Source organism: Syngnathus leptorhynchus, chromosome 11 (assembly GCF_054491065.1).
Source record: "Syngnathus leptorhynchus isolate UIUO chromosome 11, UIUO_Slep, whole genome shotgun sequence".
NCBI lineage: Eukaryota > Metazoa > Chordata > Actinopteri > Syngnathiformes > Syngnathidae > Syngnathus > Syngnathus leptorhynchus.
In genome coordinates this window covers 11,829,734-11,850,335 of record NC_141205.1, presented here as the reverse complement: position 1 = coordinate 11,850,335, position 20,602 = coordinate 11,829,734, and the positions used below count along the sequence as shown (strand labels likewise).

Genomic DNA, 20,602 nt, shown 5'->3' with positions numbered 1-20,602 from the left:
CACACGGGCACGCACGCACACTGCCCCTCCACTGTACAATGACAATACTGTAAAAGCATTCTATTCTATTCTATTCTATTCTATTCTATTCTATTCTACCTAACAGTACTCAAGTAATTTAGATTTATTAAAATGAAAAATGGCTGATGACTAATAACTTGACTGACTGTTAAATCACATGTGTCTCCCCGCCCCTCCGGGACGCCCACACGTCTTCACTCCACAAAAAAACCTCCCTCCACCTTGCCCGGATACGCAAAATCAAACTGTCAGGACTCATGACCGGATTCCACTCGGACTTCAAAATAAAACCACGGTCTCGGCGTGAGGGCGGACACGGTGGGAGATGAAAAAAACTTTCAGTCATCCTACTAAAGGGTGATCCGGTTTGCTACTTTTTTTGCAATTAGTACAACTGTACACTCTTCAAGGACCAATGACGATACAATTAATGAGGTTTTATTTTGAAAACTCTGAAAGGATATAAACTTTGTTGGCAGCGACTAGCTTGGGCGGGCCATGAAAACCACGCACACGCACACATCCACGTTACACGCGCACGCACACGTACGCGCGCCCCACTCTCACTAAGGAGCTAAGGAGGTGGGAGGACTCCCTGTCCGTTGGACTAGTGGAAGAAGAAAAAAAACGGCGTCTGAATCTCGTCACAAGGCAACGTCGACGCACCGCTGGGTTATAATGACACGCAATTATTGATTTTCCAGAAATAAACAAAAGAATAAAAAGAAGAAGAGGAAGAAGGACAAGAGAACGACGGAGAGGCGAAGAATCGGAGCGGTGCCATGTCGCCACTCGTAGTTACAGGTTGCTAGCGCAGTTAGCCACCTATCCGCGGTTAGCTAGCCCTCCGTAAGCGACCAACTTTTCAGCGTTTCCCAAGCAAGCTCAGTCCGGCAAAATGTGCTATTTCCCGGGACGTTTATCCGCTTGGCCGGGGACTAGCATCGGCTGAGCGTCTCATCTCCCTCCTCGTGTGTTTTTTTTTTCCTGCTGCACTTTTGGGGGCGGTTTAATTTGACGAAAAGTAGACTTTGTCCCACGGCTTGTGTAGTGTTAACCCCTTCCAAAGGCCTTCATTGATTCTACCATCGGGAGTATTTGAAAACTGTTTTTTTCCAAAGAAGACACATTTGGATTCACGTCCCCCTTTTTGTTGCCCGTGTGGAAAATGGATGCGGGCATAGAGAAGGAATGCAGCGCCTTGGGAGGTCTCTTCCAGCTCATCATGAACGACATGAAGGTAATCGTGTTGAAATGGCACCGAAATGACACTTTGGTGCATTTGAATGATCGCAACATCAGGGGACATTGTTCAGTATGTTCCGCGTTGTCCACGCACATTGTTTGGCTTTTCTGTTTCGAAGCAACTCGAATAGTAAAATGTGTTTCGTTCAAGTAAAAGCAGTCGCTACTCACACGCATGAAATCCATCTTTACTAGTTTCTTTTTTTAGTCATTGTATACGTTTCAACTCAAGTTTTTTTTTCAACATATGGATGGATGGGCAGACAAGCGGACGTTGGTGCCCTGCGTCCTTTAACCACTTTTTGCTTTGACTTGTATGCGTAAAGTTTGTTTTTGTCTAACTCGACTTCAAGTTCAATTATTCATGATTTACTCTTCAATCTGTTCGTTCCTACTTCCAGTTAAAATGTACTGTCGAATGTACTAAATGTACTAAACAATGTACTAAAACTCAACCTGTGTTTTCAACTCAAGCACATAGCATAGCTTTGAACACAACAAAGACACAAAGGGGCTTTTAAAGTCATACTGTCGCTCTTTGAGGATGGTGACCCCGACCAAGTAGACAGAAATAGGATGATTCTGAACGCATTTGATTAAGTACTTGCTACATAGTGCTTCAACTAATATGAATAAATTGATAGATGAAAGTGCTGATAAAAGCATACTAGGAGATACAAATGTAAAGTCTAGCAAAGTCTGTTTTTTGTGTTCGTGGGGCATTAACTCTAACGCCAAATTTGACACACTGTAAGCTGCTGGACTTTGGTTTGGGTTATATTGAGTTTTCCAACTCCAATTGGGCCATGTGAAAACGGGGGTCAAGGGTGGCTAGGCAATCAGGCAGCCCGGTGCAGCGTAGCACGTGACGTTGCCATAGAGTCTTTTACCATCTCGATGGTGACACGATAATGACACAGACGACAAATTCGACTAGGCTTGCGTAACGGTAGCTCCTCAAATGACTCATTTTCACGAGACCATTTTCTCAACACCTGTTGGCTAAATTTTGTGTTTGATATCCGAGAGCTGCCTGACAAAGGAGAGAAAATTGAGCAGCTTCGGGTTTCGTGCCGATCGCCAAGCAATTTGTTGCTTACCTGATGGAACTTGTAGAGCCAGACGTGACTCACGTGTACTGGAACACAACTAGGAAGAACTGTGTGTGTGTGGGTGGGGTGGGGTGGGGGGGGGGGCATCCATAGCGGTGTTCCAAGCATGGCGTTGGCTCTCGCCTTCTGCCTATCCAATTAATTGGCCTTTCTGTCAGGATAATCTCTCATCGGGGCGACTTGACTCGATTGCTTTTGATCGGTCTGTCCGGAACCTGCCTGAGCTTGTCGGGGTCATTACGCTAATTAGTCTCATACGCACACGCCCCCGTTGACGAAGAAGCCGCTAGTTGATCCGTCGACTCCGGGTTCCTCCCGCAGTCCAAAGTCATACATTGTCGCTTAAATCAGGGGTCACCGACGTGTGGTCTGTTCCAAAAATAGCTCCTCAGTTGCGGCAGGTAACACTGCGACACCGGCGCTCACCGTTAGCCCGTCTGATGGCATTTTGTCGTGTTCGTTAACATTCAAGTCACGCGTCAATATTGTTGTTGACGTTCAGTCGACAGGCAGTGGCGGTGACTGACTTGAAGTCTCTTTTGAGAAGAATTGCTGGCTGGCTGCCAAAGTGTTGCTTGTTGCCCTTTCAGATGGAAAAAATGTGTGTGATTGAGCAGACCAACTAGCATGGTTTGTGACAGCAGCGCTAAAAGCGATCTCCCGCCAGGATCCCACACATTTCTGCTTCTTCGCTCCGCCATCCATCCATCCATCCATCCATCCATCCCTCACTCCTTCCCCCCCCCCCGCCATCGGTGCACCGCATTGCTTTCCTCTCATTCCTGCAGTCATTGGCGCTTCACAAGGATTCAATTTATGCTTGTTAGCTGTTTACTTGAAAGGACAACGTCGCTCTCGACAACAGTGGACCTCCTCTTCTTGCTCCTCCTCCTTGCCTCTTGACTGAAATTGAAACCTTGATGTGTGTGTGTGTGTGTGTGTGTGTGTGTGTGTGTGTGGAATGGCAAAAGTCTGACAACTGACTACTTGCACACTGGAACCTTTGGATTATTGTCTAGATTTGGAAGCAACCCTCCCCATCCCAACTGTAAAACTAGCTGAACTGTCACATGAGTTCCAAACCAAACGAAGCACTGTTAATATTAACATTTAAAAAAAAAAAAACCAAAGCATTCAGTCGTGTCTTGAATGACATTTGCAAATTGAACTGTGCTTTCATGTCGTTTCATGTCTGCCTTGGTGTGATAGTGCCTTCAAGCACATCTGACCGCCGAGCGAGCGTCCTTGTCCAACGGTCCCTCATACTCCTTGCCTTTGCTTGCAAACTTGTGGGCCAATGCTAGATGCTTCCTAGTTTTGGTTTTTCATTTACTGAAATGAATTCTCTTATCGTGTACGTCAGCGTCAGACTATGACAAAATCTCTGTTGCAAACTGAGGACCTCTTGGCCTTTATTGTTGCTGCTGCTTGTTCACGTCTTTTGATATCGCCAAAAGAATAAAAGTTGTGGTTTCACCCAATGTTCCAGCCAAGTTGTAACAAACCCGTTGGATCATCCTGACAATCCCAGTCTGGATTCCTCTCCGAAATCAGCCGCGTTGTTCCCCGTGATCCATTTCAGGAGGATGGCGAGAGATGGACGGACATGAGTCGACAGGTAGCGAGACGGATGAGTGACGCTCAATGGAGGGTGGGGTGCTGTGACACACCAACACGCACGCACACGCACGTCCTGCGCTTGTAGCAGCACTCCCGTTTGAAGGGGTAATAAAGTCAGAAGTCACGGTGAGCTATCGACACAGTCGGGCTTGATGACTACTCGTCCACCTTTAGACCTGAATCCACCCAGCTGATTGATCCACTTAGGTACTTGAAGCAATTCTGTGTCATGAGAAGTCAGCACTAGTTTTAAGTGAAGAATCCTTGCACAAAGTTACATTTGTTGTTTGCTTGGCAGTCTTTCAGTCAGTAAATGAGTAAGAAGACACTTGAAGTTTGTTTCTGCGATGGACGGAGAAAGCAAAGCCGCTCTATTTGAGCAGATGGCGATACGAGGCCCCGGTGACTCGTCCAGTCTGAGCTGAATGAGTGTGCGCCGGCGCGACGCTCACTTTGGCAACAAGCTCATACTTTTGCGGTACGTCTCCAAAGAAACCATTACGTGGTGTTGACACGCCCCGGCCGTCCGCTTTGGCTCCTTTTGTCCCGCTCGGACTCAAACAAGCCTCTCAAGCTGCCGTTTGAGCAGCCGCGCAGGCTTTAAAAGCTCGCTCGGGCTCGGCGCGTGCAACGGATCGAGACGCAGCTTGACAAAAAGGCGCCGGCAGGATGCGTATATAATCTTCTCACTCTCCTTGGCCATCCCCCATCCTACCTCCCTCCCTCCCTCCCTCGCTCGCTGAAAATACTCCAAAGCTCTTCGCAAATGTTCCGAAACAACAAGACTGTGGTTTCTTCTCGATTGAGTACAGGGCTCCTCTCCTCGTAGCAGCTGGAGCTCCTCGTGGAGCAGAGTGGAAAGAAGTGTTGCAGAGCCCACAGTCATTCAAAACGAGCGTTTGCAACGCATCCCGGCCGTGGCCTGACAACTTGAGGAGATCTTTGGATGTCGCCCCAAGCGTCCTCTCGCTCTCATTTGTTCTCACTGACTGCTTTGTCAATTTTTCCAAATTGGCATCGTGGACATCAATCATGAATTTGGAATTTTCTCCAGAAATGGCTTTGTAGCAAAAGCACAATGCAGGCGAGCCAAAAGTCAGGACCGGGGTGTCAAGTTTAACAGCCGCGACTCGCCTCTGGTGACCGCCCGGGTCGGCAGCGGTCGTCACTTTCCCACGACCGTTTTAGACATTGCTGGAGATCGCCGTACAAAAGCCAACATGATAAAGTTCCACTTTGTGTGAAAGGCACAGGGGAATTGATGAAAGGTCCGGTTTGCTTCTTCAGCTCTGATGCAGCCATTTTGTGACACTCATGGGAGAAAGACACTCGAAAGACTCTGACGACAAGCGAAATGGGGACACGTTCGAGGTGGCAGAAGAATTGCGTTATCGGCACAACGCGAGACGCTTGAAGGCGTTTCATTAGAGGTCAGATGGGTCGAAGAGAATCTGTGGCTGAGCAGCTGCCGCGTCGAGCGCCCGCAATGCGAAAGGCACCTTGGATGACATCATCCGTCAAAACGGCCATGTCGCACTCCTGCGGCAAAGATGCTAGCCTTGTCTGCTGTCTTCATATGAGCAGCTCGCCGGCTGTTAATTCGATTTTTCTCGATTCTGCTCCATTGTTGATTAGTCATCAACAATTTCGGATGATCTGAAGTTGTCATTTTAAACCCCATGCCTGAAAAGTGCAGAAATCTCCTCTGGCCACACTTGTAAATCCCCCGAAAGGTGCCACTGTGCTCACGTTCAACCTTGCCACATCCAGTGTCCCTTTTTTTTAATTTTTTTGTAAATCACTCACCACCAAGGTATTTGCACCACTCCCTTACTAGCATGATAGCATCTGAGCGGCATTCTACCTATCCTCAAATTTTTGCTGAAACAAAAAGCTTTCTCCTATCTGAACTATTCCTGTGTGTGACGTGGCTTTCCTTTTGCAGCAATATTATGATAGTTGAATTGCTTAATTGTTGGACAGATAACCTTTTATAACAGTTACATGTGTAGAAAATTCTAATTGTTTTTATTTATTTATTTATTTATTTTGATCCTGGATGAGAGGAACCGGTTAAACTCTGCTCGGGCTTTCCCCATTCCAAACATTTCAAACCTAGTTTGCTAGTCTTTGTGCGCTTTGTTTATTGTGTTCTGTTTTTTGTTTGCATTGTTTGCTTTGAAATAAACTTGTTGCTGAGTGAAACGAGTGTAAACACCGCTGTTTGTTTTTCTGCAGGCCAGCTATCCCACGTGGGAGGACTTTGCCAGCAAGGGAGTCAAACTCCAGTCGCAGCTCAGGTACGACTCGTCGCAAACTGAGAGCAATGGCAGACACTTGTCATGTCACGTCCTTCCAGCAGCAGTCTGGTGAAATGATATTCTAATATTGGAGCATTAAATACGCAGTAAATCAAGTAAATGGATAATCATTTTGGGACCCAGACCTGTCGCCGGGCAGATGTTGCTGAACGCTACCGCGGTGTGCTGCATTTCAAAATTTTAAAGACCAGACTGGTTGTGAAACAGCAACGCAGGTAGCCATTTTGCTTCTTTGCTCTGCTTTACATGAGAGCACGCACAGACACTGTCATCTGATCTTCTTGGATAGCTTTCTCAGAGCCATGGCCTTGTGTGTGTTTGCTCATGCAGTGCTAGAGTAGCATTCATAACCTAACACACAGAACAGACAATAGGCCCATTGATGATAATGATGTGGCTCGAGCGGGTTTCCAGTTGCACTGCCCAACTCGACCTTTGAGAGTCTCTCATGTGGCTTTTAGCAGTCAGTCATCCAATAACTGATCCGCAGAGTGACCAAGTCAGGGAGGGGGCGGCGGGCTGCTTGATGTTAGTGTCCTCGTTTGAGTCCCTTTGGCATTTTTGTTTGCTGCTGAGATGTTGTGTGTGTTCAAATTGAGCAAAGAGCAGCAAGCGTTCCACTATACGTGACACACTGGTCTTTTTTTTTCTTTTTTTTTTTGCTCCAGCCACATGCTGCTCCTCTAGCGGGGGATAAGCGCTTGGCTGTGGGTTCACTTCATTTCAAACGAACATCTATCCAGTTTGATTAGAAAGTCAGCTTAAGTTGCTAAGGAGGAACCGCAAAGTCACTGTGTAAATAATCTTCTTTATTTGAGAATCTTTCATTTCCTGGCAAATCTAATGCCCGCCACGTTTAAGCATGATTCAATTGTTCCCTCTTGCTCCCTCCCCAAATTATTTCTGACACGGTGCCCGGCCGTTACACCTGTTCCTCTTTTTTTTTTATATTGCAACTACACCTTGGTGTCCTAAGTGATGACTGGTTGCAATGGCATTTGGATTTGTTCCATTTGCTCCATGTTTGGGTGAGTGTCAAAAATGTTTGCTGTCTGTCGCACTATTCAGGACCACCATCCTGGTGACGGGTGCCTTCCTGGATGCTTTTCAGAAGATTGCAGACATGGCGATGGGCTCCAGAGGTAAACACAAACACGTCTGTCTGTCTGTCTGACTGTCAAGCAGAAAAGCCTTCTCCTGTGCGCTGTGTTGATTCTTTAGCTGCGCAAGGGGAGCTCTGAGCTGTAGCCTTAAGACACTCGCTGCGATTATGTAAGAGCAGTTGGTATTCAAATAAAATCCAGCATGTGGGCGGGAGGCCAATCGTAGCCGCTCCCCTCCAAGGAAGCAGCAGCAACAGCAGCAGCAGGCCTGCGCCGTCATGCCTGAATGTTTTTGTCTTTTTATTACATAATAGGATGACATCACAAAAAACGCAGGCAAGCGTACTTCCATTTTCAGGGGAAATTATGCTCGTCTTCATCATGGTGTTCAGATTCTGACGTCGTGTGACAATCGCCTCTCGCCATTGAGCAGCTTCAACTACTGATCTGAGAGTACAACAGAAACACTCAGAGTGCTAACGAGTGGACGTCCTTGGAAATGTGTGGACAAAAGAAAAAATCAGAAATGGTGTGATTCTTGCAAAAAAGTTTGTAGCATCTTTGCTGGGTTTTAAAGACTCATCACTCGTTATGAATTGTTATGAGCAAAGAACAAAGGAGGCTTTTGATTTTGAAGAAGTGTTCTTGTGAAAACAGACTCGAGTTTTCACTTAAATGGGTCATGCGGGTCATCACTGGGAGGCCGAGAGGTTCTCTGAAGACGCGGCTTTTGGTCACGCTCAGAACATCACGAGACGGATCAATCGAGCTCAAGCAAAACAAGATTAACGCTTGTAAAAATCGAGCTTTTGTTTTGCTGATTCCTTAGCTTAACGTCACGTCATGTTTATTTTCAAATGATAAAACCCATTGGATTTATTTTGCGAGGCAGGCAGAATCCAGGAAGAAAAAAAAAAAATCAGAAGCACGTCCTCAACCTGGCGTCAGTGTCCTTCAAAGTGTGAAAATCTCAAACACAGCGGCTCCAACTGTGGCATTTGCGGTGTGGCAACTCCTCCGCCTTGGCGCCGCTCGCAAAGAAAGCCGCTGCCATCTGTTAGCTGTAGGCTAAGTGTTAGCCGGGATAATGGGGGCCGTCACACGTGTGTGTACGTGTTGACCAAGCGTATTCGCCCACCTGTGTGTGCGTGTGCGTGTGTGTAGACAGCTGCCTCCTCCTCCGGCCTTTGGGCCACTACTTTAGCTCGTCAGCTGCTTTGTCCAACTGAGTGTGTTTGTCCAACAGCTGACTTGCACAAGGGCGACAAGGCTCACAGACTTTTGCGTGGGTCTCACGGGGAGCTTCCAAGGCCATGTGTGCAACTTGAGTGACCGTTTGCATGCGATGGGGAATAAAGAGCCACTGTCCCAATTTGCCCGCTCATCCATATTGATTGGTGGCCACAAATAGAAGCTGCGAGATGGCGCCGTGTGTGTTTCACGCTGGATGATGTCACATGGCTCTCTGGGTTCCATGTGTGTGTTTTTGTGGCTTGGCTGATGATATCACACTCTTGTCAAGATTGGATTCAATAGGTGCTAATGTCGTCAAAGTCTTCTGAAAATTGCTGGCATTACTGAGTGGAAGCGGCTGATCGAGCTTTTTTTTTTTTTTTTTCCCCCCTTAATAATATATCTTTTTTGCTTTTCGCACAAACTCCAGTGGACCTTGGGATTGCCAATAATTTGGTCATCCAGTATGAATGTTACAGAATCCCCATCACCCCTCCATCCCCAGAGATGAACTGGAATTCAGAATCTGACTGTAAACGTCATATTCAAATGGTCTTGTCAGGATTGTCGTACTCCCCCCAAGTGATTGATTGAGTTGGGCCTTCTCGGCGGGGATTGTTAAGACAAAAATGATCGGTAGAGCGGGAAGCACCAAATTGCAAAACAAAAAGCACCAGATTTCATGACTTATCATCCTCAGATGATTTTAAAAAAGTGTTCTTCCTCCTTGCCTTCTGTGGTATTCCCGCATGACTCATCCCCATGGCAACCCAGGACCGGTTGACATCTTGGCATCACGAGGCTCCCCCCCTCAAAAGCAAACACGCATGCTTACAAGGTGCTGACGGGCCATTATGAAAATTTCCTAACGTCTGTGGCTAAAGGACAACGGTCACTTCATCCCGAAAAGCCGGCCAATGAATCAATAAGTGGTTCAATACAAGCAGACGGGAAGATTGATGAGGTTTTGCGGCAAGCGCTCTGCGAGTAGCGCCACGGTAACACACATAGCCAGACGAGCTGTTGTTGAATGAGTCCCATTATGAGCCGGAAAAACGCAGCTTTGGCCAGGCAGCCCAACACTTTGGCCTCTGTCTTCCCCTCTCGGAAGGAAAATTGGAAATGATGAGCGCAGCTTATTTTCCTTTCACCTTTACGTGCGCTTCCATTCAGCTAACCATGGAAGGGCACGAACACACAGGCTGTTTTCTTTTCATTGCAGGCGAGGCTCGCGTTCGTCCATGTCGTCTAACGGCAAAAATTAAATTCTTGAGCTTGGAGATTCTACTTAAGAGCCATCATTTGATTTTCCTAATGGGCCATTTCATGATGGCGTCTCTTGCCGCAGTGACAGGGCATCTTTCAAGTGGACACAGCAAATCATGGAAATCGGCGCTTGTAATTGCCTACAGAAGACACATAATGATGGCAAAGCACTTAAAAGATAGTTCGGTTATTCTTGTTTTGTTACTTGACATGACCTGAGCACCGTATTTGCATTCTGTGCGCTTTATAAACAACAGCAACACACGGGAGGGGAAAACGCTCGATGTTGCTGTCCCATGACAAACGCTGGGCTTGTTTGGATCGCCTGGAGCGTTAACTGTGCTCTGTGCACCGCGGTGGCGGGATTCAAACAGCTGCAGTCACTTTAATGGCTCGAGTGTGACAGGGAGGCAAAGGCAAATAAAACAAACATACCTCGCCACACCTTGCAGCAGGTTTTAGGTGTAGGTCGTAGGAGTGACTGCAAAAAGTTGCTCCATGTTCACTTACATCAATCACTTCTTGTATTTGCATGAACGCTCTCATTTGCCAGAGTTGTGCCACTTTGAGTGGGGTTGCCCCGCCCCCTCTCTCTGGAATTTACATAATTCCATCTATGAGTCAGCAGGTTTTTTTTCCACTCGTGTTCTTTCGTTATTCCATCCAGCCTGCTTGAACTAATGTTGCGCTGCCTGTTTTGACTTCATAAAAGATGACGTGCTGATGAAATGTATTGCCTGCATTTGTGCATGAATCACTCAAATTAATCCCACTAAGACTCTCTCGCGAGCCTCCGTTGTTACTTTAAAAACTGAATGGCTGCCTCACCCTTGAGTTACTCATAACACAATGAACCAACCAATTAATTAATAACTACAATCTACTTCAGGGCAACCTTTATTTATTTTCAACGGACGCATTAAAACTAACATTGGTTGACAAACCAGTGTAAATCATTTTGAATACATTTCAAAGCACAAAAAGTTGTGGCATCTCATGGATGTTTTTTGTTTTGCAGGCGCTACCAAGGAGATCGGCTCGGCGCTAACCAGGATGTGTATGAGACACCGCAGCATCGAATCCAAACTCAAGCTTTTCACCACGTAAGACACGCACGCGCTGTTGCGGTTGTGACGTATTCAAACACCTGAAGGCAAAGGAGGAGACACAAAAACGTGTCTGCCACCTTTTCTCTCATTGTGGGAATGCCAGACGGTGACGTCTGCTCCTATCAAGAGGAGGCTTGTCATGAGTTGAAATGCGCGAGGGTAGCAGATTAGCTTGCGCATCAGCCTCAATTTTAAAGTGCGGTCGTACATCAACTTTGAGTGGCTCGATTAAGGTCGGAAAATAGCGGCCAGGCATTTCCATGTCATCTTCTGTCAAATGACCAAAAGGTGATTCACAATGACATCTTTTGCCCTCCCAGAGCACTCTCAGAAAGTCTCATCACACCGCTGGAGTTGAAGATGGACGAATGGAAGAAAGCAGCCAGTCAGCTGGACAAAGATCACGCCAAAGGTTTGTCAGCCAGGCAGGGAAAAAATGTCTGCCCGCAACGCCGCATTCACGCGCATATACGTGCATGTATTTTTTTTCTCATTTCAGAGTATAAAAAGGCAAGGGCAGATATCAAGAAAAAGTCATCCGATACCGTCAAACTGCAGAAGAAGGTCAAAAAAGGTAAGATGAAGACACAGCTTGTTTGATGTGGCATTGACAGAAACTGATACTCATTCATATGCTGAATGCAACATGAAACTCTAAATCGTTTGCATTCAATTGTGTTGTCTCATTAAAAAAAAATGTGTGGGGTAAGGTATGGTGATAAAACATATCACGCATAACTTCTCCCTTCCTTAGCGTTGGACCAATGAAATGTCCTGATACAAATGGGACACATCATCACATCACTCAGACATTTTTGTAAAACATTAAGGCGTCTTTTCCAGGATAAAAATATCACCCAAAAAAAGTTACAATTCTTACATCATTATTATTATTATTACGAATTCCAATTTTTGACTTTGAGTGTGTGTGGCTTCAAATGGTGTCGCCTGACCTTCGTGAGTGGCGTAAGAGTCAGCCAGTGAAATTTAGGAATTTGAATATTTGACTCTAAAGGGTTTTGCTAAATTAAATCTCTGCGTGGAAGGACACTCCCGTGACACACCCGGCGATCGCCATGGCAACACCTGGCCACATTATCCCCAAAACCGAAGATTACCACTTGGCAGATTATTATAGAAGATTGCCTACGGCCTTTTATGATCGGAGCAAAGAGGCAACGCCCTAACACATGTTCAGACACACCTCCTCAAGCTCTAGAGCGTGCACACACACACGCACACGCGGACACACACACACAGCATTGGTAAACACATCGCATACCCAATGAGTGACACCGCCGACCCTCCCAAGGTAAATGCAACTCGTTTCAGCCATTGGCGGTTATATTTTGTGATGCAACGTGGTTATTTTTTGGGCATAGTAAAAGATTTTTGCAGGTTCTACTGCAACGGAGGTATTTCATTGACAGTCGCGCCAACCCGAGAAAAACGTGCTTGCTCGTGCATACAGTGGACAGCCCTACCGCTTTGTTTCTTTTAATCGTTCCAATTTGACAAGGTGGTAAATGCTCTGTCTAAAGGAGAGACGACGTTTCTTTTGACTTTGAAGGGACTTGAAGCAACGCAAGCAAGTTTTTGTGCTGTATGACTTCCCACCGCTGCTCCTTGCTTAGGCACTCCTGCTGTTTTGCACGTCAATTTCTTTGCCTCTGCTCCTCAGTCGGTTCACTTCAGTTCATTCATGATGGGCTCGGCCGAAAATATAATTACGGAGCGATCCGCGTTTGCCTGCGCGTCCACCAGCTCTATCATTATGCGGTATGCGACCACTTCAGATGGCGTCTCAAGTTGCTCGTAGCGAAAAGCAGATGACGGGGGAGGAGGTGAGGGAGCTTTAAAGGTGGAGGTCAGTGTGCGTGTGTTACTACGACGAGGTCAGACATTATTTGTGAACTCTCAAGTGAAGCGAGAAAGCCCGCAAGTATAAAGCGTCGCCCCGGGCTGTCGTCGGGCCACAGACGCAATCTCCCAAAGACGAGCGAGCGTGAAGCTGAGCGCAACGCACGCAGAAAGCTCGCCGTCTTCCATTTTGTGTCTGTGCGGCTCGTTGCGATTGATGCACCTCGTCCCATCTGCCGAGATGAGACTGCCCGACATGCGTTCTAGTTATCGTTGTGGATTGTCATTTAAGGGCGCCCCGGGCTAGTAGTCAGTCCCCCAGTCAGTGTGTGTGCGGGTTTCAAGAATGCAGACTGACTGGTTTCAGGTGCAACGAAAGTGCTTCTCAAGCATGGCCTTTTCTCGCCTACTGCTGCTTTCTCTCAAGTGCTGCAGGCTGTTTACGCTCACTCTAATGGCTTTTGTTGGAAAACGAAACTGATATGGGCGTCACAAATTCAAATAGCTGCATTATTATTTATTGCGCAATAAACACTAGACCCAATTTGGACATTTTCACTTTTAAGGGTGTACTCACTTTTGTGCCCGCAGTTTGCACACTGATGACTGTGTGTTGAGCTATTTTGAGGGGACAGAAAATGTACGGTTTGTAAAGCTCGACACTGACTACTTCAATCTGGTGCAATTACAATCTCCCCCCCCCCCCCCCCCCCTTTTCTCGCGGAACGTTTCATAGTGTGGTTTTTCTGTAAAATTGTTTCACCCCATGCAGCGTAGCAGGAGTCATGTTCCCCCATTCATGTCGGTTCGGTGTATTGTTGCCGTTGCCAAGTCACAGCCACACGCGTGTGTGTCGGTGTGTGTGTATGCGTGCGTGCATCTCTGGAGGAGCGTTTGTGGAGGTCAGACCTCAGGCAGACTTGGCCACATGGAGCTTTTGTTGGCTAGGTGAAAATGATCTTACTGACCCGGCGGTGCACCCGTACGCAGACGCTGTTCAACAAAAATGTCTGCTGGCCCTGTGCTCGCCCATGCGAGGTTGGGTTGCTTTAGAAATTTTGGAAATGGCTAACGACAGGCGCACAATCACACGCATAACAATAAACCGGGAAGACAAAGCAGCCTTGCTTTGTGGGCCCGCTAAAGCAGGGATTCTCAAACTGGAGTCATCGCTTGCACATCTACATGCCTAAAAACAAACCCACTAGTGCAAATCCAAAAACATACGATTTCATTGTGACGTGTATATGAAGGTTTTCTAACGGCGCCACTTTGAGTCTTGTAGCAAATGATGACATTCAGAACAACCTGGAAGCCAATTCAAAATATGGAAAAACAGTACTGTTTGTCTTTGCCCATCCATGTACTGCACAGTGTGCACTGCCCTCTGCTGGCACTTAGTGAGACTTAAAAGGAACAAACCGTTTTTTAAGGGTGGGGAGGGTACGTGGACCTGTGGGAATTGTTGAGCGCATCCATGCACTTGCATCAGTTGGCAATGCCTTTTGCATGTTTGTCTACAGGCAAGGATGCTGTGCGTGGGCAGCTGGACAGCGCGCTGCAAGACGTCAACGTGCGCTACGCCGTCCTGGAGGAGACGGAGAAGAGGGCCGTATGCCGGGCGCTCATTGAAGAGCGGGCGCGCTACTGCACCTTTGTCACCATGCTGAAGCCCGTGCTGGTCAGTGTTTGTGTGCTACGCGCACCTCTGCCGCTATGTGCTGACCACGGTGCCATTTAGGACCACGAGATCAACGTACTGGGTGAGGTGACCCATCTGCAGACCATCCTAGACGATCTCACCGCGCTGACAGCCGAGCCCAACAAACTGCCACCGGCCAGCGAGCAGGTACGTGTCCTCCTCGTTTCACTATTTCCCTTTTTTTCTCTCTGGACATGGCGCCACCTAGTGGAAAATTGAAGTTGTTGTTGGTCATCGAGTTACCGTGGCGTTCTGATTGTGATTGTGCGTTTTCTTCCTTTTTTCAGGTGATTTTGGACCTTAAAGGTTCTGACTTCAGCTATACCTACCAGACACCGCCGGCCTCTCCCAGCAACACGCTGTCCAGGAAGAGCAGCGTCAGCAGGTGACATGCCCGGACTTAACTTCATTTCACCTTTTTTTTCTTTTTTGGTGTGACCTTTAACACTCTTTTGTCTTTTCTTTAATTAGCTACCAGTCTGGGTCGGTGCGGCACGTCCCTTCCTTGGACTCTATCAGCTGTGCTGTGGACGGCATGCACATCCAGGTAACGGCAACTAGCGCCATGTGTGAGTGATAAATGAACATTTCTATGCTCCCTGACTTGGAATCTCACAAGGTTCGATGAACATGCTTTTTTGTGTTTTTCTTCTAGAGGCTTTTGGTTGACTTTCATAATGTTTAGGAGTGCATTGGGTTTGTTTATCTTCTAAGCGTTGGGGGGTTCATCCACGGATTCAGTGAAACTTTAGCCACATGATCGTTTCTTAAAGGAAATAATGAAAAGACATAAGGCTGCACAATTTATTGAATTTATCAAAGTTGTCCATGGCAAGGGAAGAAAGTACCAGGAAAAATGGAGATGAGACCATCGTTGCTCAAAATCTGTTGATGAGACTTTTTTTTTTTTTAACTTGATGTTCACCTTAAGTCCAATTCTGGAGAACTTGGGAAAATCCACCGCTTACTCAATAGCACACCCGCTAATGTTTGACTAAGTGGCCGTTCCGAAATGAAAGGCCCAAAAAGGACACGCTGCTTCTCCTGTGTGCAGCAGCGCTCCTGCCGCTATCTTCCCACGGGCAGCGCCGAAAATGGCCGCTCCCTCAGCGAAGGGAGCGCCCCCTCTCGCCCGGGCGCCCGACAGGGCCACGCTCGGTGCGGTTATGCCGGCCGTCGCCCTCCGCCGGGCCGCCGCGTCAGCCGCCGGGACATGACCGCTGTGAGGCGTACTCGCTTTCTGGCTTTTTGTGGTGTGGTGCATGGTGGTAGCTGTCCGCCCCATCGCATCTGTGCATTGACCTTCACTTCCACCCTTTTCTTTGCAGTTAGTCATCCAAAATGAAAGAGTCTGCCGTTTTGCTTGGTTACCTTTTCATCTGACACACAACTATCTGTTTTCCAATTTTGAGGCTCAAATGAACTACATCTGTGACTTTTTCATTTTGTTTCTTTTGATGTTTCATTAAGAATGAATATTTGCATACAGAACAATCATGCCACCATCATTGGTGACATCCGGGGCACATCCCAATGTTTGGTCTCATTCCCCTGCTGCATTTAGCATCCCTTGTCTTCATTGTCGTTCTGTTGTTGTCAGCGGCTGGCTCATCAAGCTAACGTTTGTGTGCACGTGCGTCAGGATGCAGTGGGCTCCACCAATCAGCTGGCTTCTGCGGGCATGAGCGGCCAAAACGGCCTCCTGGCGCCCCCTCACAGCGAGAGGGCCCGCGCGATGTCTGCGTCTGGCCAGGTACTTCATATGTGCGCCTCCACTCGTGCATGCACACACGCACACACACACACACACACACACACACACGGCAGTTGTGCCTCATCACAATGCACAGGCAAACATTTTGCCCGCTCTTTGTGACATTGTCTGGAAAAAGGTTTGCTGATAAAGCCTAGAAATAAGTACTCCCTGAGTATGTGTCATCAAGATGCCCCCCCCCCCCCCATTCCAAAAATTGTTCACGTTGGTCCGTTCAGTCGTGTTCTGCCCGGGATCAGCTGGCCCTGACTCTGGGCGCCTTAACAACGGCGAATGCAGCGCGTAGCAGCCGTGACTCACTGCACTGCTCCAGTGGCTACAGCACGCAGACAACCACGCCGTCTTGCTCCGAGGACACTATTCACACGCACGGTAAGGAGCCACACGCCTGCACGCAACTTTGAATCGCACTCGCCACTGTCTGGAGCCTTTGGGTCCATCATTTTGCTTTTGTTTTCTCTGCTGTTTTCCCTCCTTCCTTCCTTCCTTCCTTCTTTTCCAGCTGTTAAGAGAGAGCCTCCCCTCTATGGTATGTTTCTTGCTGACTGTTTGTTTTCCCTTTTCCTTCCTCCTCATCCTGCTTGTATCCTCCCTTTTTTTTCTCCATCTGCAGTTTAATGAGCTTGGGTCGCAATTGACTTGCACTTGAAACCACATGAATGGAAATGGCACGAATCCGCTTCAATCTTACCTTTTGATTTCAAAGTATTCAAAAGAAAGTTGAACAAAGTGCAATTAGTGCACGCCGCCGTCGACTGTGTGTGTCAGATGCGCCCTGGCCGCTTGACAGCTGAGGGCATTGCATTCTCTTGGTTCCTTGTGAAAGTTATTTATAAAGGCGTTATTTCTTCTAGCAAGTTCGACTTTGAAAAGAGCACAAAGGTACCCCGATGTCACTCCCGTGTGTCACGTTCTACCTTTCCAGTTGACTACGAGTCCATTTCCCTGCACGGTGACAGCGACTCCATCTCCCTGCACCACCTGTCGCACGTCGGCAGCGGGGGCGGCGGCGCCCAGTCGGACTTCGACAAGTCCTCCACTATCCCCAGGAACTCGGACTTGGGCATCCAGTACCGGAAGTTTGCCCAGTCCAAACGTCCCGCCTCCACCGTCAGCCTGCTGGCCGAGACGGAGCCGACGGGGAGCTCCTCGCACACGGCCACCATCCGGCGCAAGCCGTCGACCAAGCCCGCGTACCGACGGGGCACCATCAGCGGCGGCGTGCCCATTCCCATCTGCACGCCGCAGGTCCCGGCGGGGGCCACGACCCGTGGCAGCGACGAGAACGTGTCCATCGCCACCTCGGGAGGAGGTTTTGGTTACAATAAACTCTTCGCTTCCACCCAGAGCCTCAGCGCCCTGCCGCTGTCCTCCACCTCATCGTCCTCGTATTCGCCGTACTATCAGCTGGTGCCCGGTCAGATGCCCATCCCGGTGCCGGTACCCACCGTTCCGCCAGAAGGCGCTGTTGCCAAGCAGCAGCAGCATCTGCAACAGCTCAACCACCAGGCGCAAATCCAGCAGCAGCAGCAGCATCTGCAACAGCTCAACCACCAGGCGCAAATCCAGGAGCAGCAGCAGCATCATCTGCAACAGTTCAATCACCAGGCGCAAATCCAGCCGCAGCATCTGCAACAGCTCAACCACCAGGCGCAAATCCAGCAGCAGTTTCACTACGATCAACAGTTTCACAAACACAACCGGCACCGGATCAACAGTCAGGTCCAGCTCCAGGCCCAAGTCCAGTTTCAAAACCAGCAGCACAAACAGAAGCTCTTCCAGCAGCAGAAGGCCCAGCTTCAGGCCTCCCATGCCCAGCGAGAGGACTCCATCCCAGGCTACTTGACTCAGGAGCAGCCCCCGCCGCTCTCCAGCCAGGACCCGGACCAAGATCTGGACGTCCCGATGCAAGCGAGGGGAGACATGGACATGCTGAAGCTGATCAAGGGTGTGAAGCTCAAAAGGACGCTGACCAACGACCGCTCGGCCCCCCTGCTTCCCCCGCCCGTCAATCACAATTGAGACGTTGCTTGCCTGATTTGCGCCTATTTTTTTCTGCCTTTTGATTCGCATTTTTGACCAGGACGTAGAAATTTTGTTAGTCGGCTGGCAAAGTTACAGTCAATTTCTCGAATGTTGTGTCAATTTCCACAAGGAGTGAAGCTTTGGAATTCAGCTCACCAATTTCACATGCGAGGGAAGTACCCAATTCTCCTTTGTGGATGTTGGAGTTGCTCACTCTTATTTTGGCTTGCACAATGCAAAAAACAATACAAAAAAAATGCTTTAAGTTCTTTTTTAAGAGCCACATTTTTTTTATATCTTTAACAGTCATTTACTTGAACCCTGTGAATTCATATGGAAAGTTCAACTTAAAAAAAAAAAATCCTGGAACTTTGTAGTCTTTATTAGTAAGTGAGGAGTCACTTCCTGCTTGCAAGAAGTCCGGCTGTCTGGTCTGGTCTGGTCTGGGTGCGCTTGATGCGCTTCTCCCAACTGGTTCAGCTTTCTTTAGATAACCGCACGAATGGCACTTAGGCCTACTTTAGTCGTTTGTATTTTCAAATGCGGATCCATTTTCTTTTATTTTTCAATGCAGATCTTTCCATCAATGTTGACTGAACATGAGGACTGCAAATAAGTTGGAGGAAAAGGAGCGGAGTCAGCAGTTTTGGGAATGAACAGAATCCTCCCAGTTGAGATGTAGTGCTTAATTTTTTAAGTGTAGTTTTATTCTTTGTGGACCTCATAGCGGGGTTATTAGGAGGAAAGCTCAAAATGTTCCCGTTGTTTTACTCGTTTTGGCCGCAAGGTGGAGCTCTTTGCTATTGGTATGGAGTTCATTCAGGGTTAGAGAAGCTTTTATTCAGTTCATGCAACAGTTCTATGAAGAAAAAAAAAAAAAAGTTCCTTTGAGGTGTTTTCAAATACTCAGTGTTGTTTTTAATTTAGTATGAGAAAGAAAAAATAGTTTAAAAAAAAAAAAAGTATCTTTTGTGCCGCTTATGCCGTGCAGGTTTGGCGAATTGACTTTTAGTCTTTGTTGGACGTTGAAGTTTTGATTTGTCGTCTGGCCAGTGATCACCGCGGTTACAGCTCAAATGACTTTCTCTTGTTCTGTCTGGTTGTACATATTCCTCTTGAAATATCTGTACATGCATATTGTATTTTTCTGCATCGGCTCCGTCAGGTATGACGCCGATGTGATATTTTTGTAGAAGATCCTTAAAATGTCCTGGCGAGGGCACCAACTAATAGAATGTACTTTTTCGGTTATCGTTTTTTTTCCTTCCTCTCCAGTGCCGTCACGCTCCTCGCGTGTCATCACATCATAATTATATCGAGAGGGCGGGCTCATCAAAAAAAATACTGCTGTCTTATTTTCATCCTCACTTGTGTATTTGTGTGCTTGTTTGGCGCAGCAGAGATGGGCTTCATAAATCGCATCAATCGTTAAATGCTGGAGATGAATCGTAAAATAATTGAGGCGCAATGGAGGTCGCCGCTTGTGTTTGCTGTCCAAAGAAATCCAATATGATGTCTGAGCATGAATGGAGGGCTGTTGCTGAGGAAAGAGGAGTTCAGAACTTTCATTGTTGAGGCTTGATTTGGGAAAAAGGTGTAGATTCTTGTTAACTTTATTTTTTTATAAGTGCATAGCAAACATGATTAAAAGCAAGAAAATGCTACTTGTTACAAGTCAGTATACTTCTCATTTTTCTAATGATGAAACACACACACACATACACACACGTGTGTTTTTTTCCTTTTCCACCGCTCTAGAAATGCATTGAAAACAAAAAAGCCTCAATATTGTAATTAGGTTGTTGTCCTACTGTCTATTGAATTATTTCTGGAGTTTTCCGTTGATGATTAAACATGGAGCAGGTCACGCTGCTCCATGAATATTTGAAACAAACACAACAGGAGAGTTGACTCATTGATTCTTGATTCTGCCCCCCCCCCCCCCCCCCCCCCAAAGGTCAGTCAAGGTCGTTCAAAAGGGATTCAAACCCTGTTCCGCGCCCTGCCGGTGAGGCCATTTTTGCTTTCCTGTGACTTAAGAAAGTAAACTGAGAGGAACTCAATTTCTTGCATCATTAGAATGTTCAGGCGTCTCTAATGATGTGACCTTTTCCTAAAGCAGCGTGTCCATCAATAACACCGATGACAACAGGTAGATTGATGTTGTACGCTGACGCACCTCTTTGCTCGTGCAGATGCTGACTCATCGTC

The 20,602-nt window shown here is 47.4% G+C and overlaps 1 protein-coding gene across 5 annotated transcripts; it reads left to right on the top strand.

Moving 5' to 3' along the window:
- Nucleotides 1-524: 524 nt before the first annotated feature.
- Nucleotides 525-20,244, top strand: mtss1 (MTSS I-BAR domain containing 1). 5 transcript variants are annotated; one of them, XM_085923901.1, is made up of 14 exons: nt 525-1,261; nt 6,237-6,298; nt 7,388-7,461; nt 10,940-11,024; nt 11,351-11,442; nt 11,530-11,604; nt 14,414-14,571; nt 14,632-14,739; nt 14,880-14,977; nt 15,064-15,139; nt 15,647-15,814; nt 16,235-16,345; nt 16,585-16,738; nt 17,292-20,244. In XM_085923901.1, the coding sequence occupies exons 1-14, from the start codon at nt 1,190-1,192 to the stop codon at nt 18,386-18,388; spliced, it is 2,430 nt and encodes an 809-aa protein (XP_085780027.1). In that variant the 5' UTR covers nt 525-1,189; the 3' UTR covers nt 18,389-20,244. The 5 variants fall into 5 exon arrangements, with proteins under 5 accessions (XP_085780027.1, XP_085780026.1, XP_085780024.1 ...); XM_085923900.1 differs by lacking the exon at nt 15,647-15,814 and having other exon boundaries at nt 16,606-16,738; XM_085923898.1 differs by lacking the exon at nt 15,647-15,814.
- The last annotated feature ends 358 nt before the right edge of the window (nt 20,245-20,602 follow it).

What these genes read in the sequence shown, in the direction of transcription:
- mtss1 (XM_085923901.1), top strand. Translation starts at nt 1,190, where the DNA reads ATGGATGCGGGCATAGAGAAGGAATGCAGCGCCTTGGGAGGTCTCTTC. An exon ending in GCAGAAGAAGGTCAAAAAAG is followed by an intron (nt 11,605 to 14,413) that starts GTAAGATGAAGA and finishes GTTTGTCTACAG; the next exon opens with GCAAGGATGCTGTGCGTGGG. An exon ending in GCCGCCGGGACATGACCGCT is followed by an intron (nt 15,815 to 16,234) that starts GTGAGGCGTACT and finishes CACGTGCGTCAG; the next exon opens with GATGCAGTGGGCTCCACCAA.